General features: G+C 46.6%; 2 protein-coding genes across 7 annotated transcripts; one reads left to right on the forward strand and one right to left on the reverse strand.

The window, feature by feature from the left end:
- Positions 1 to 1,152: 1,152 nt before the first annotated feature.
- Positions 1,153 to 2,893, forward strand: LOC125524166 (WRKY transcription factor WRKY28-like). Its single transcript, XM_048689236.2, has 2 exons — positions 1,153 to 1,800; positions 1,920 to 2,893. Exons 1-2 carry the CDS (start codon positions 1,240 to 1,242, stop codon positions 2,328 to 2,330), a joined length of 972 nt encoding a protein of 323 aa, XP_048545193.2. The 5' UTR covers positions 1,153 to 1,239; the 3' UTR covers positions 2,331 to 2,893.
- A 7,951-nt stretch (positions 2,894 to 10,844) lies between these two features.
- LOC125523604 (uncharacterized) lies at positions 10,845 to 14,723 on the reverse strand. 6 transcript variants are annotated; one of them, XM_087537442.1, is made up of 6 exons: positions 14,371 to 14,717; positions 13,721 to 13,890; positions 11,910 to 12,078; positions 11,439 to 11,609; positions 11,244 to 11,301; positions 10,845 to 11,133 (listed from the first exon to the last, which is right to left on the reverse strand). In XM_087537442.1, the coding sequence occupies exons 2-6, from the start codon at positions 13,820 to 13,822 to the stop codon at positions 11,064 to 11,066; spliced, it is 570 nt and encodes a 189-aa protein (XP_087393568.1). In that variant the 5' UTR covers positions 13,823 to 13,890; positions 14,371 to 14,717; the 3' UTR covers positions 10,845 to 11,063. The 6 variants fall into 6 exon arrangements, 1 of the variants encoding a protein (XP_087393568.1); XR_015612053.1 differs by having other exon boundaries at positions 10,845 to 11,142; positions 11,910 to 13,890; positions 14,371 to 14,723; XR_015612054.1 differs by having other exon boundaries at positions 10,845 to 11,130; positions 11,910 to 13,890; positions 14,371 to 14,722.
- Positions 14,724 to 15,150: the final 427 nt, after the last annotated feature.

Here is a 15,150-nt window from a genome sequence, read left to right on the forward strand (position 1 = left end):
GTACGCTACAATGCATGGCGCTAATTTTTAGGCGCTAACAAAGTGGGCAGATGCAGCAGCGTAATTATACCTTACAGCAAAACCGGCTCAAGCGCTCGCCTCCACTTCTTGCGTCGATGCCTGACCGACGCCAGGAATTAAAAGCCGAACTGCTGATTGAACAGGATATATGTCCTGGCGCCTCTTCGCTAGCGCCCCCATTGGACATGCTCTAAGAGGAATGGACTCCATCTGTAGCTGGTAACTGAACGCTGCTGTGGCCATTGTCTATGTTGGTCAACTCATGGTTGGTCCCATCTGTAAGTCAGTAGTGGAACGCTGATGTGGCTGCCTTGCTGATGTGGATAGGCTGCATGTCAAGAGAAATAATATAGTGGGGATGAACTATTTAGATATTATAGATTATAGATTATAGATTGGTATATTGCGTCTTTAATTTTCGAAAAGAAAGTTTGGTTGTAAATAGTTCGACATCCACAAAGTGGTAAAAATGAATTCTTTTCGGTGTGCCTAATCTCTTTCTTGGTGTGTCGAAAAGATATGAGCTAACTCTCTTTTCATTTTGTCCAAGTCCATTGTACTAGCCGTCTTCTATTCGAATCTCAACTGGATGACATAGGACGACTTTGGCATCGATTTATACGTAAGAAAATCCCGGCGACATAGATTTTGAAAAGCCGGCAAAAACCACATATATCCTTATTTGTTGATTATTAAAGAAAATCAAGGCAGGCCACATGTATTTTTCTTTGTTGGGGTGCCAAAATGTAAGCATTAAAGCACCCCTTTGTTGGCACGCGATGGCTCTCCTTGACCAAACGGAGACCCCAAGGAAACAAGTGCTTCTCTTCTGTCCCCGCCCCACTCCACTAGGCAAACAATTCCCGCTTACTCCTCCAACCCAATCTCCCAATCCATCCATCCATTCCTTCATGCTGATTGTCACCCACAAAAACAAATCCTTGTAGTACCACTTCTTGCCAGCTTCACTAAACATATTCTATCGCGGTCACGGCGACCAAAAGAAACGCGATGACGACGACGAACCCGGCGCACCCCAAGATTTTTCCTCCTTCCTACCCTCCCATGTCCCCTCCCCCTCCCCTGTATAAATTGATGTCTGCGCGCCTCCTCCAAGCCACGGCCACGTCTTCCATTCTCTAGCTCATGCCCGTCTAGCTTCCCGGTCTTCTTCTTCGACTTCTTCCATTCTTGAGCTACTGCAAATTCAAGGAAGACATGGACGAGCAGTGGATGATCGGGCAGACTTCCCTCAGCCTCGGCCTCAACGTCGGCGGGCCACGACGGGCTCCTCCGGTGACCAGGGACCTCGTGGAGGAGGATTTCATGTCCTCCAAGAAAAATCACGTGGTTGTGGCTCTGGAGGCCGAGCTCCAGCGAGTGGGCAAGGAGAACAGGAAGCTCAGCGACATGCTCCGCGCGCTGGTGGCCAAGTACTCTGACTTGCAGGGCAAGGTCAGCGGCATGATGGCGGCGGCCGCCGCGGCTAACAGCCACCGCCAGTCGTCGACGACATCGGAGGGCCGCTCCGCGGCGTCGGCGACCAGAAAGCGCCCCCGCAGCGACAGCCTCGACACGGCCAGCCGCAACCCTTCGCCGCCGCTCGCCGTGTCCGGCAGCAGCGGCCGCTTCGCCGTCAGCGTCCCCGTCGGCCCCGACCAGGCGGAGTGCACGTCCGTCCACGAGCCGTGCAACAGCAAGCGCGTCCGCGCCGACGAGTGCAAGGCCAGCAGGGTCTCCAAGCTCTACGTCCACGCCGACACCGCCGACCTCAGCCTCGTAAGTAACGAACACCCAGCCAACTTCCGTCGATCTTCTTCCCCGTGATTATAGATCGCGACGAAAGTTGTAGCCGCCACCAATTAGCTAATTAATTTGCGATTGATTTTGACGACCAGGTGGTGAAGGATGGGTACCAATGGCGGAAGTACGGGCAGAAGGTGACCAAGGACAACCCGTGCCCGAGGGCCTACTTCCGGTGCTCGTTCGCGCCGTCGTGCCAGGTGAAGAAGAAGGTGCAGCGCAGCGCCGAGGACAAGACCGTGCTTGTGGCCACGTACGACGGCGATCACAACCACGCGCAGCCGCCCAAGCAACAAGGCTCTGGTGGCAGGAAGAGCGGCGACGCAGCCGCCGTCCGCGTATCAGCTGCGCCGGTGCTTGTCCAGCAGCAGCGGAAGCAGGAGGCTTCGACGGCGGAGCAGGTCGCCGATAGGAAGAACCTGGCGGAGCAGATGGCGGCGACGCTGACGAGGGACCCCGGGTTCAAGGCGGCACTCGTCTCCGCTGGTCGGATCCCTGCTGCCTGACCGAAAACCTGCCAGCACAAGAGAATATACTCAGGAAAACATTTTTCAAGAGAGAGGGCCGGCGCATGACTTGCACCTATGGCGACAGACCTGGCACCTCGACGGCCACGGCTACCACCGATGCAACCCTGACATGAGCGATGCCCACGCGGGCGTCACGGTGGCTCCGTCCGCGGCTGCCCTGGGGAATGCCGCCGCGGTGAAGGCAACTTCGCTGACCGCGGCAGACCTAGCGAGAGGCCCCGCGGTCGCTCCGGCCGAGGCAGTACCGGCGGTCGCCGCAATGAAACCAGTGGAGATCATCGACTTGACGAGCTCCTCTGGAAACTTCTTCTGAGCCGAGGAATATCACGACGACGATGGTGGCGCGACGTTTCTATGCATCCATGACGTATTGAATATTTTGCGCAGTTCATCTACATGTAAACTGGTGAACTGTTTCCAAATTAGTGAGCGTGCGAACTGATGTTGACTTTTCTGCTGCAAAATTAGGCAATTCCATTCCTCAAATCTGTCGAGGCATGAACACATGCTCAAAAACATCAACAATATTTTTCACCCCATTGTCCTGCCTTTCCGCATGTAGCTCTAGGTCGTATTCGAAATATGCATAGAAATGCACGTAATGTCCTGAAAATATCAAATAAACCCATAAAAATACAAGAAAATGAATATTGCTTAAAATGGTAAGTCTGATTAAAGATAAAGTTTCAAGGCCGCCCGACGAAGGGACCATCAGATCGCACTTAAACTTGACCTGTCCCCATACGGTAACCAAGTGTTCCTCCGAAATGCTCCGTTTTGTAAGCACGCGGCAGGCCAAACTTTCTCAAACTGATTGCAAGTTTTACTACGGCCTACTTAGGAAATATCATGATACCATGCAAGTTTAGTTTTTTTCAAAATTTATCTCTATCTTTTGAGATTTCAAGACAAATTAGCTTCGTTTTCGCCGTTAACAACACCTACCAAATGTGCGTAATTTGGTTCCTTATAATCATGGAGACATGAGCATGTGCTCAAAAACATCAACAAGATTGTTTGCCCCATTTTCCTGCATTCTGCATGGGGCTGTCATTCGTATTCGAATTACGCCTCAACAATGCATAGAAATGCATATAATGTCATGAAAATATTAATTGAACCATGAAAATGCAAAACAAATTGGCATACAAATTAAAATGGTATGTGGTGACTGAAGAAAATGCTTCAGGATGTTATTTGGTCATTATTTTATTTGGTAGGGAAAAAAGCTTCATATAGGAGACACTACATGTGAAACTACATTTAGCAAAAAAAAAAAAAAACTACATTTAGCAAGATGATATGTTGTCGTGTTTACAGGATTCCAATGAACCCTCTAACACACATTAACCCTAAGTGACAACAATTCAATACAAGCTTTTTCCGTTTTTTGTCACCATTACTTAGAATCTGTTTATAGATGAGGTTACCTTAGTGGTCGGCAAACTCACGACCCTGCCACTATTATTTTGGCTAGATACCAATGGCGGCGGAAAATGTTGCCTGCCACTGATATTAAGTTACTAGCAGCGGCCACGAATAGCTACCCACCAGTTGTTTTTGGGAACTGGTTAGCTGTGGCTCACTCCTTAGTGGCGCATGCTGCAAGACCATCCACCAATGATATCTAGGTCAGTAGTAGCGGGCTAAACTTTTAGTCAGCCACTAGTAATTTGACCAGTGATTTGGACTACATTAGCTGTGGTGGGAGGTATACAAGGAACGGGCACCTACCTTTCTCCGCCACAGCTGGTCAAACAAGTAGGTATTTTGTTTAATTTTTTGCAATTTTTTAAAATTTCAGTATGCAATTTTTATATAACCATGATATTGTATGAAAATGATTTGAACGGTGTACTTTCATTATTTCTTATTTTTAGGTATTTATTATAAATTTGTATTTAACTGGATATAATTCAAATTTGAACTACAATTGCAGATTTCAAATTAATTTTGAACATTGGAAGAAAGATCACGAATTAAATATTTAGGTGTATTGAAATGAAAGTTTGGTACTTTTAAGTATGTGTATGTGAAAATTCAAGCACACAAATTTAATTATAATTATGTAAAATTGATTTTGATTTTTTTTCTTCAGAAAATTCTAACGTTTTCTGAAACCTATGAAATTTTGCATGGCGTCGTTATGCATGACATGTGCATTATGTGGTTAGAAATTTAAAAGTATTTGAAAATGCTATCTTGTAGGCGGTTTGGAAACAGAAGACGTGGCCTCAAGGCACACGCGTGTCAATTATCCAACTAATGAGCGTGTAGTTCTTACTTCAATATATGACACAAATACATAGTGAATAAATTAAAAGGTATGTTTTCACCAATAGTTTGACACTTTTAATGTACGTGTAGTTCTAATATGATTTATGTTCATTACTATAAATGCATCAAATGGCTAAATATATGACATTAACCCAGAATAGTCACAAATTTGATCGTAAACCTTGCAATGGCATAAACTAAACATAGGAATACATTCAAGAGGAAATGATGAAACAAAAACAAATTCACCTTCACACCTGCCATATTTCCCTTCAAAATCAAGATACTTCCCCGAAGACTGTTCAATTTCTAAATGAGTTGCATCAGATTCTTTTTGTAACTCTATCAAAAAAATTACCACGTGGTATAGGTGTCATATAATGACACCATATTAAGTTTCATTTCTTTGAGAGTTCATTTACATCTTTTGTTTAATCAAAAACATTTAACTCATTTCAATAGCTAGAAAAGGTCACTCGATGCTTTAAAAATGAAAGGACTCGTGTTGCGGGTGTGACCCTTGATCCGTTCTATCCATGTCATCGGTCCCAAAGAAGCCAAGCTAATGTCCCCTCTAGATTCTGGCAAGAAAAATGGAAGGATCCCGCGGTGCTTGTGGTTCCACAGGGCGGGATTGTTCATTTGTTCGACCGTGGAGTCGTGAATACTAATTTATCTCTGAGAGGACCATACAAACTCAAACATGCATACACGTGCTTAAATGATCTACTCGATTTATAACCGATCGAGTGAGTGAACTGTAATCCACCAACTTATTAAACAATCATGGTTTTGACTCCCGCGAGGATGAAGTCCAGAAATCACCATACTCTTTGCGCCTCAAAACAAGTGTCTTAATTTTCTATCAACTTTATAATAATGTTTTTTTTGCGGGTGAACTTTGTATTAATGTTAATACAATGTTGAGACATTTATTTTGGACCAGGAGTATATCACAATTTACTACTCGCCCCTTAACGTCAAGTCTCTGAAACGTCTATATTTTATATATTTATAAAGGGAGTGCGTTGCATTGCATGAGTTTCGCTGTGACGGACCTTGACTAGTCGTAGAAACTAGATTGGATCCTACTGACTCCACTCGATCATTGGCCAAGTCCCACTGACTGGACGACCGCGGAGTCGGACGCAAGCCTCGTGCATGTGCCCGGCGGCTACTCTACGTTGGCGTGGCCTCGCGCGGCGGACGATCCATCCGTTCCGTTCCAGTCCATGGAATCTGACTATTTTGTGGCGGAGAGATGAAGTCTGACTTGTCCAGGCAGCCTCCATCGCCGGCAGAAACCGCGACCAGGCTGTTAGTAGCTGTGATGCACGTGCGCGGGCAGGGTGCCGGGTGCGGTGCCACGTCAGGGGCGAAGTCAGGCTATGGCGCTCCTCCATCGCCGGCGGCCGCCGCACCGCCGTCACGCACGTGCGCAACACATCCATCGACCGGGCAGAGTGGGGTGGAGTGGAGTGCTCCGGCGGACGGCCGGCCACTAGCTAGAGCTTCCGTGCTCTTCTGCTCTGACCCGTAACTGGACGTACCAAAACTTCAGAAGTCCAGATGCGGTGATGCACACGTAGATACGAAGGCCGGCTCTGGTGATCATACTGACAAGTCATTTACATACAAAAAAAAATTACGTATCAGCGACCTGCATGCATGCATGAGCACGGCAAGGGACAAAAAATGGCCCTAGGGAAGTCTACCCTGAAAGGTCAACACTCATGGCTACTATATTTATTCATCTAAAAATGAACTCTCGTTTCTTTGCAAACTTTTTTTTTGGTTTGACGTCAAAGCAACTCTTTGTGCGTAGTAGTACTAGCTAATTAACCTTCAAAAAAAAGTACTAGCTAATTAAAAGGCTCCAAGAAGGCTTCAAATGCTCTTACCTATCTTGGTCAAAATAAATATTCTCCCGTTTGATCGATTAATTCAGAAGAAATTGTTAAGAATTTGCATGCATCATGCATGACTACTGGACATTTCGCAAGGAGAGACCTGCTCCAACGGCCACCTACACGTCACCTCTTTCTGGATCGACCAAATCTAAATAGCTCATCGATGCCGCACAAAAGGAAATGAAGAAACAAACTCCACGATTATGCCGACTCGTGTGCATGCATGCATGCAGGAGGGCGAAAGGTACGAGCCGTGGCATGGGAAACCCAAAAGCTACACGTGCTAAAAATGGACTATTGAGCGTTTGTAATAAGCAGGTAGCTATCGCAAAAAATAATCAACAACTCAAAAAAGAAAGAACTAGTAGATCTAAAGAAAAGCACTAGTTTACCAAGCCGCAAAAGTCCATTCCTTGATCGTCAAAAATATCCTTCCTCCGTTCCGATTTACTTGTCGTGGTTTTAGTTTAAAGTTGAACTAAAACCACGACAAGTAAATCAATCCGTTTGGAAGTTAACAACCGGCGGCCATGTGAACGCACGCTTGCACAATCGCTGTCCCCTTGTAGCGTACGCTGCCCGTGCGAGTCGTATCCCGGTGCCGGGTGGAGCCGCAAAAGATTTTTGTTATTTTTTTTGAATTATTTGAATTGCTTGCCACATATGTCACGTGGTGCCGCAAAAGATTTTCGTGATTTGATGATCCCGTATACACAAAGGTCCATGCGAGAAATTAGTTTCCACATTCTGTCTTGACCGGTTGCCCCTCTATCCGTCCTATCCGCGTCGTCAGCCCCGAGATAAGCTTACCAAGTCTTCATCCGGATCTCCGACACGGATGCCGCATCGCTTCTTTTCTAGTACAAGCCGGAGATCCGTCGACGGGAATACTTCATCGTGTGCTTGCCCTCGTCCATCTATGGACTTTTCGAATGGGCCATCTATAGCCAAGCACACTTGGTTGGGGCCGGCCAAGGAGTGCTGTATACTTTTACTACGGCACGTGCTTGATCGTTCGGTCATAGTCTTGTCATCTACTAGTGGCCTAGTGGGTAAATATTGGGTGAACCCACTAAAAATCTAGCTCGGACAAAGGAACCGTCCGGTTTCCAACTCACGTGTGGAGTAGTATCAGGGAGACCACCACGAGCAAATTAGTGACTCGTTTATACTCCTTCTGTTCGGAATTACTTGTCGCAGAAATGAATGTATCTAGATGTATTTTAATTCTAAATACATCTATATCCAAGTCAAGTAATTCCGAACGGAGGGAGTAGCACTTACGTGCATGAATCTCGCCGGGGAAAGTTGGCAAAAGAACGTACTAGTACAATGGATTCGCACGGGGGTCAAGGTCCGCGACAAGTCGCCGGCCGGCCACCGGATCGTGAGAAGTGGAACCGCATGCACGCGACGTGACCACATCCGACACGCGTGCAGGCAGCAACTGCATGTTCTGCTGTCTTTCATGTTTGCAGCTTCGGTTGTGTTAGGTCAACGCCGTTGACTTTAAAAATAGTTAAGCTTTAGGCTAGTCTCAAGCCCTGATGCGTTCCAACCGATTGGTGCCGCCATGCCGTTGCCTAACATGACCTGCATCTGCATGCGCGCCGCAAGGAACCAACGTTGGAAAGTCGGCATGCATGCAAGTCGCCAAACCCATCAGAAAGCTGTTTCCACCTTCCATTGATGTCCTGGCGTTGACCCTTGCCTTGGCATACACCTATATTTCTCAGGGAGTCAGCAGCTGGCCACTAGCAGCAGCGTATCGTTGAAACTGACCCAGATTATGTATAAAAAAGTCTGCACGAAATGTCAACGGTCCACGAACTCAAGGTGCCAACCTAGCTAGCAAGCTAGCGAACCAACGTAAAGGTGAAGCATAAGAAAGCTTCAAATGCTAGATCTTCCCTCTGTTCGTCCGTTAGATTCCGGTCGTCTCATGCATGGTTCCAAATTTTGTTGGTTTTTAGAGAAAAGACGCCGGCCGAGCCCGAGAAGAGCTCGAACCTAGCCCGACTTTGAATTAACAAAGCCATCAACCGACCAGGATTACAGAGACATCACATTACAAAGGGAAGAATGCAATGCAAAGCGGAAAGAAGATACATAGAGCTAGGCAGAACAACACAGTGCCAACAATAGAGCATGGAAGCCGATGACCATCATTACGCCTACACCAACTAGCCAACTAGGTACTTGGGAGGAGGGACAAGCCGTGCAAGCATCGAGCGCCAGCTACATCCATGGCCAAACTTGGGCAATACTTGAGATGTCTCCACTGTCGCAGAGGGCCACTACCCATTCAACCAGGCTCGATGGGTGCCGCACCGGCGACGAGCAAAGTGGCTACACATAGCCCAGCTCCAGGTGACCGAGCTGCCATAGGAAAAGCAGACAATGCTGACCCATGAGCAACAGAAGGCCAACCCGACGAGAACCAAATCCAGCAGTGGCAACACGGAGCAAGGGACGCGTGCTTTCAGACGAAGGCGCGCATCCATGACGAAGGCCGAAGAAGAGGAGCAGGACAACCATGCCACCATGCTTTGGAGCTGAGACACTGACCGCTCCACCACCAAGAGCAACTTCCGACCACCGCCTTCAAGAAGGAACACGCCACCGAGGTGCCGTCGACGCCCAAACCAGGGGAGAACTGGCTTTCGCCGGAGCTTAGGGAGGAGGCGGGAGGGGGGTCCACCCTAAAGCCTCCAAGGAGGGGCTTGGCGCCCAGGACGTCGACTTTGGGGGGCGCCGCGCCGGCCAGGGGTTTCCCCCGGAACCACACCCAAATGCCAGATCCGGCCATCCGGCACCATGGGACGATGGACACCGCCGCCAGGGACCAGCGCCACCACGGATCGGAGCAGATCGGGCCGGCACCGAAGCTTCACCATGGTGCCCGGCGGACTACGAGGGGCCGCCGCTGCGCCAACGACCGTGACCTCCACGCAGCCCACACAGCCGTGGGAGGCCACCCACCAGCACCTGCCGGTGCCCAGGTCGCGCCGCACGCCGCCGACCGGGGCCATCGCCCCGAGGCCCGTGACCCTCCATCCGAGGAGGAGGCGCCATATCCCCTCCGCCACCATCATCCGGGATGCACGTCGAGCACTGGGCGCCCCTCTGGCAGCGGCAGAGAGGAGGAAGAGGGAGGGGGAACCGCGGTGGCGGCGCTAGGGTTGCCCCCGAGTCGCCTCAGAGGAGGCGACGCGGGGAGGGGGGGATCCGGTTCAACCTTCTGTGTACTACCAAATTAAGTTGGTTTGAATCATACAATTCTTGCTTGTCGCGGTATTGTTGCAGCAAAAAGTATACTGCCCTTCCTATGAAGAGACTTGGGGCCAGTTCTTTTCACGCAGGATTCTACGGAATCAAGATTCTAGAAAATTCTCAAAGAATCTGCTTCTCCCAGTATCCGTCATCGAGTTCTTTTCTGAGATTGTAGTTTGAGATTTCGGAAAGAGTTGGTGTGTTCAAATGTGTTTATTATCCTTAGACAAAAATTGTTTGATGAATTATTAACACTTTGTTGTTTTAACAGTATCTAGTCGAATGAGTATGAAAGTGATTTATGAATGTCATAAAAAGTGCTCTGTTAACTCCAATCATTTTCTTTGGCGGGACTCGCCAGAATCCTAAGATTCTGGGAAAATTCACCTGTATTGGAGATTTTGGATTGCACTAGGATTCTGTAGAATCCTTTGAAGATTTTTGAAAGACAATCAAGTTCTTTTGGCTAAAGATTTTTCAGACCGAGATAATTCAAAATCTGTTCAAAAGAACTTGCCCTTGGCATGCATCATGACCACCGAACATTCATTCGTTCCGTTAATCCTTTGTGAGCGACCTGCTCTCCAATAGTCCAACGGATACGAAGGCGTGGTATGCATGGAGCACAAAGTAATCTTGTCAAAAGTGATAAGCTTTTACGGTACTACTCCCTTCGTTTCTAAATGTAATACTTTCTAGAGATTTCAATACAAATTACATACGAAGCAAAATAAATGAATCGACACTTTAAAATACATCTACATTCATTAAAAATCTCTAATAATCCTATATTTAGAAACGGAAGGAGTAGTTAGTATGTGAGTGTAAAGCTAGCGCTGTGGCATGAGAATCGCAAGCTTCGCATGCTCAGAAATGAAGTACAATACTGTATACTAGCGGTTGGGGCGCGCCGCCTGAGAGAAAGCTGGGTGCTGCCAGGTTAAGCATGCCCCTTCCACGTTATTGCATGGTTCTGACTCGAAAAGTAACAAGTACACAACAATGGAAACATGTGATAAGAGAACAGCCTTAGGAGTCATAGATATTATTGATATGTCCTTATAGTTTACATCACCAATGACACAAATGACAGTGGTTCAAAAGCAACGCAAGCGGCACAAAAGCGGAGGCACAATCAATCAACTTCATGGGAGCCAACGTTCAGCTGATCTTCGTCGTCCGGACCACCAGCTGCTCCCTCGTCTCTTTCCTGCATGAGTGCCTCTATCTGCGCGGACCTCATGCTATCTTAGGTCTTGGCGAGGAGAAACAGCAGGCTTCCGTGAAGTATGCATCGTTGCTCGCTGCTTTCCATCCTGCTGCACGTACTCAACAATGCAATGACAAACAAAAATTCTCAAAGATTGAGCGAACAGAGGCTAGGTGTAATGGGAATTACGAAACTGAAACCACCAACGAGCACACACACCTGAGTCCGCCGCAGGCCTCGGTACATCCTCCCGTCAGCTGCTGCCTTTCTTGCCGAGCTTGTCATAGAATGAGGTGTCAATAATTAAGATGCACTCGAATCTCCTCATCGCTAAAGCGATCACAAGAGAAAGTAGTCTGAGAACCATTCAAATGCTGCCCGAGAAGCATAACTAAAGTACTAAACATGTCATACCGAAAAGCAAAGCTTCGGAAGAACTGCAGTCCCACCAGAGAAACAAACATATCTGCCATTTTAGATAGAGGCACGAGGACGTCATCGAGGCCGAGAAGCTCAGCATATTTTCCTGTCCATACCAGGGGCTGCAGGTATTGAGCGGTACGCCGTCGCCGCCTTGTATGGTGCCTATTATGTTGAGAGAAGCATGAAGCTTATTTCTGTCGCATAGCTCAAACCAAATTATAATGGATCTATATAGCTGCCATGCACTCCAGAATTCAGAATTTAAGTACTCATTGTTAAATTAATGTCAAAATCAAACAAGGAGAAAATCATCGACAAACCAACAATATATTCTTCTAAGTAGCAGACCGTGCATAAATCTTAATGCAGAGCAAAATACTAAAATAATAATACAAAATGATCAAGGAAATGCTGAACATAACTGAAAAAGAAACAGGTTTACCACCAAGCACAAAGGTGTACCTTCATAGATATCGGGCTTGCTTGTCAACATGAGAAGAGATGCGGTGATAAACAACATTTGCTCCTCAAGTGGACTTGCTATGCTTACTGTGGATCTTCTACTTAAGAGGGGAATCAAGAGGCAATGCCAGTGAACAGGGCATGGACAGAACATAGAATCCAGTCTGATCTATTAGAAAATAGAGAGTTCATCCTTAACATCAGTATGAATTAGGCGCAACTCTGGCCAACGGCGGTGAATCTGATCGATTGATGTAAAGAAGCATGCCAAGCGGGAAACTAAACATTATTCAGAAATGACTTAACCACAAATTTTGTGATACTTGCCAAACTATGAAATCGTATGTGTAACAATAGTATACAGCAATGAAAATATTGCCCCAGTTTCACTGACACAGTGCCGCATCAGTTAACCAGCTTGTCCGGCCAGAAATGCATGCACACCAGAAATAACAGCAGTCTAATAATATTACAGCATCATCCCTTGACCGCCACACCTTGTTCTAACCAACCTAAGCCTGTTTGATGCATGCTTACCAAGACAGAAACATGCCAATAAAAGAGACCCCACATTGTTTTACCTGTAGCCTTACAAGATGTCAATAAAACATGCCGAACTTCAGATGAGCAAAACAAAATACCACATCTCCCTACTTTTCAACATGGTACCCCATGGCATTGCCCTATGCTCTCGATTCCAAGGAAAAGGTACTCTTCTTCCTAGGACCCTAAAAGAACATGCACCGTAAGCTTGACCTTTGCGCCTGGAATGAAAATATACATATGCAAAAATAATGATGCCGACTTACAAAAGAATTACTTTACACTGGATTTGGCATTAACTTATGTGCCATATCGTCGGATAAAAAATAGAAGTGCATGCAGTACTTCTGTAAAGCAAGTTCAGTCCAGTTCCTGAGCAAAATGATGCATTCTAAGTACTTCTGTCATTCTGTGTACTTGTTTAACAGTTGAGTATACAGTTTATGTAAAGTATAGCCAGACCATACTGAGATTAATCTTGGATGAAGGATGTGAGGAGCCAAGAAATGCCTATTCTTGCAAAATGCATGATCTGGCATGATGTGTAATGCACTTACCATCAAGATGCCCAACGCCTTGAGATCACTTTATATAATAAACTCTATATAAAGCAAACTATATATAATAAACTATCAATTAAAGACCTGCATACCAGTAGGGAGATAGACAAGCAAAAGAAGTTTACAAGAGAAAATAACACTTGCCTGTCTTTCCATACTTAGTCATGCTTTAGAACTGGTAAAATAAGTGTTGCATCCCATTATCTTACCAATTGAAACAACATTAAATATCCGCAAAAGCACCAAAGACTGAAATTAACAGATGGGTCTACGTTACTGAAACTCAATATCACTCTTAGGAAAATAATTACCAGTGCCTGCTGCTCAAGCAATTGGCATGATATAATTAGGCAAGCACATAAATACATACTCCATTGGAACATTGAACTTCAGAAGAATCTATTTTTTGGTTAAATAAACAACAACAACAATCATGGCAAAACATGCTATCAAGAGGAATTGTCTTAAATAATACTCCCTCCGTTCCAAAATAGATGACTCAACTTTGTATTAACTTTAGCACAAAGTTGGATCATCTATTTTGGAACGGAGGGAGTATTTAGCAATCACAGAAAGGATCGGAAGGGTGAGACAAATGAGAGTGCCTGCATACAACTATCCGTTGATGGTCCAAGAAGAGAAGCTCTAACAGCAAGGCACTGGAAGAAAGAGGAAGAAAAAATCAGGAAGAAAGAAGTGCATGTGTACATGTACATGTGCCGTGCTTCTCCTGTTGATGCGTTTCTTGTTCGTTGGGTCGACGGACGGCGATGTTGGAGCAGGACGGAGCCGGTTGTCTCTACTTCCCATGGTGCTTATGCCAAGGGAGACACACTTTCAGACTCCCAATGAGGTCATCTTCAAGCACATCACCCTCCCTGAATTTCCATCGAACGAAACGTGATGAGAACTAAGTACAGTCACAACACAATCATAGCTAAAAATAGAGAGTTGTGGAACAATTTGAGTGGGCTGTTGGTAGAATATGACACTGGAACCAACTTAGATGTAATGTGTATTAATTTTATCACGGGTAGCAGACAAGCAAAGAGTGGTTGTACCTAAATTCTAAACTGGCAACCTGCACATGCTTGTTACTCTAATTTATTCTGAATACAGAAAGAACTTTTGATTTTGCTACATCTGTATGCATCATCTCTAGATTGGAAACAGAGTTATCTGTAATGTGTTGGTTAGTGAAGAAGAAAGCTGACTCTGTGTCAAAGTGGTGCCATGCCGACGCGGGATCTGGAGTGCGACCTATCCAGAGGCGTTTAAAACTACAGAGAACCATGACAGGAAACAAGAATTGCACTCCCTAGCATACCCAGACAAGGGGAGGGGGCGTGGGGGCGCACCTTGACGATCTTCATGGCGTCCCGAGAAGAAGCTCCTCCTCAGCACCTCCGTTGCGGATCTATGGAGAAGAGGGGATCCTGGACGAGCTCCTCTCCCGACGGCAAGATGGGGATCTGCGACGGTGTCCTGGTCAACGCGGTCACCTCGTCTCCAACTCGCATTGGTCGCGCCCGCCCAGATCTTGAACCCGCCTCCTGGAAGCCGAACCTACTTTATGTCTTATCCGATCCTACATGACATGCAAGGCATTACCTTAAGGCTATGCATTGTACATGCCCTTAGGTCCGTTTGCAGGTAGCTAGTCAGTATCTGACTTGATTATCTTGCGAAGTGGACGACCGGCGGCCGGACAAGTACATAGTTCTTATTATCTGTTAAGCAGTGCATACTTAAATACTAAAGGTGTGATCCAGTCGCGTGCGTACATACTCTGTATAATTTCACCCGACGCAAACTAGAGGAAAATATAGTACAATTCCGAGGCCGTCCGGCGACAGTGACACGCACATAAAACAGTTGAGTATGCTGAGCAGAGAGGAATGCAAACAGATTAACTAACTAATTAGCGGTTTCGTAAGAAGAAGAATTACCCCGGCGTCTGATCAAGGCGGGCGCCGCCGCCGGCGGTGAAAACGACGTGGAGGTTCAACACCTGCGGCCGTGTGAACTCACGCCTGCATACCCCGGCTGCCATCCATCTCCGTCCTTCTCCTGGCTCCGTACGGCGTCGCGACCGTCCCTTTCGGTCTTCGTGCGCGTCCGGGCTTACCCCCACGGCA

The sequence above is a fragment of the Triticum urartu genome, chromosome 7A, assembly GCF_056163025.1.
Source record: "Triticum urartu cultivar PI428250 chromosome 7A, HENAU_Tu73, whole genome shotgun sequence".
Taxonomy (NCBI): domain Eukaryota; kingdom Viridiplantae; phylum Streptophyta; class Magnoliopsida; order Poales; family Poaceae; genus Triticum; species Triticum urartu.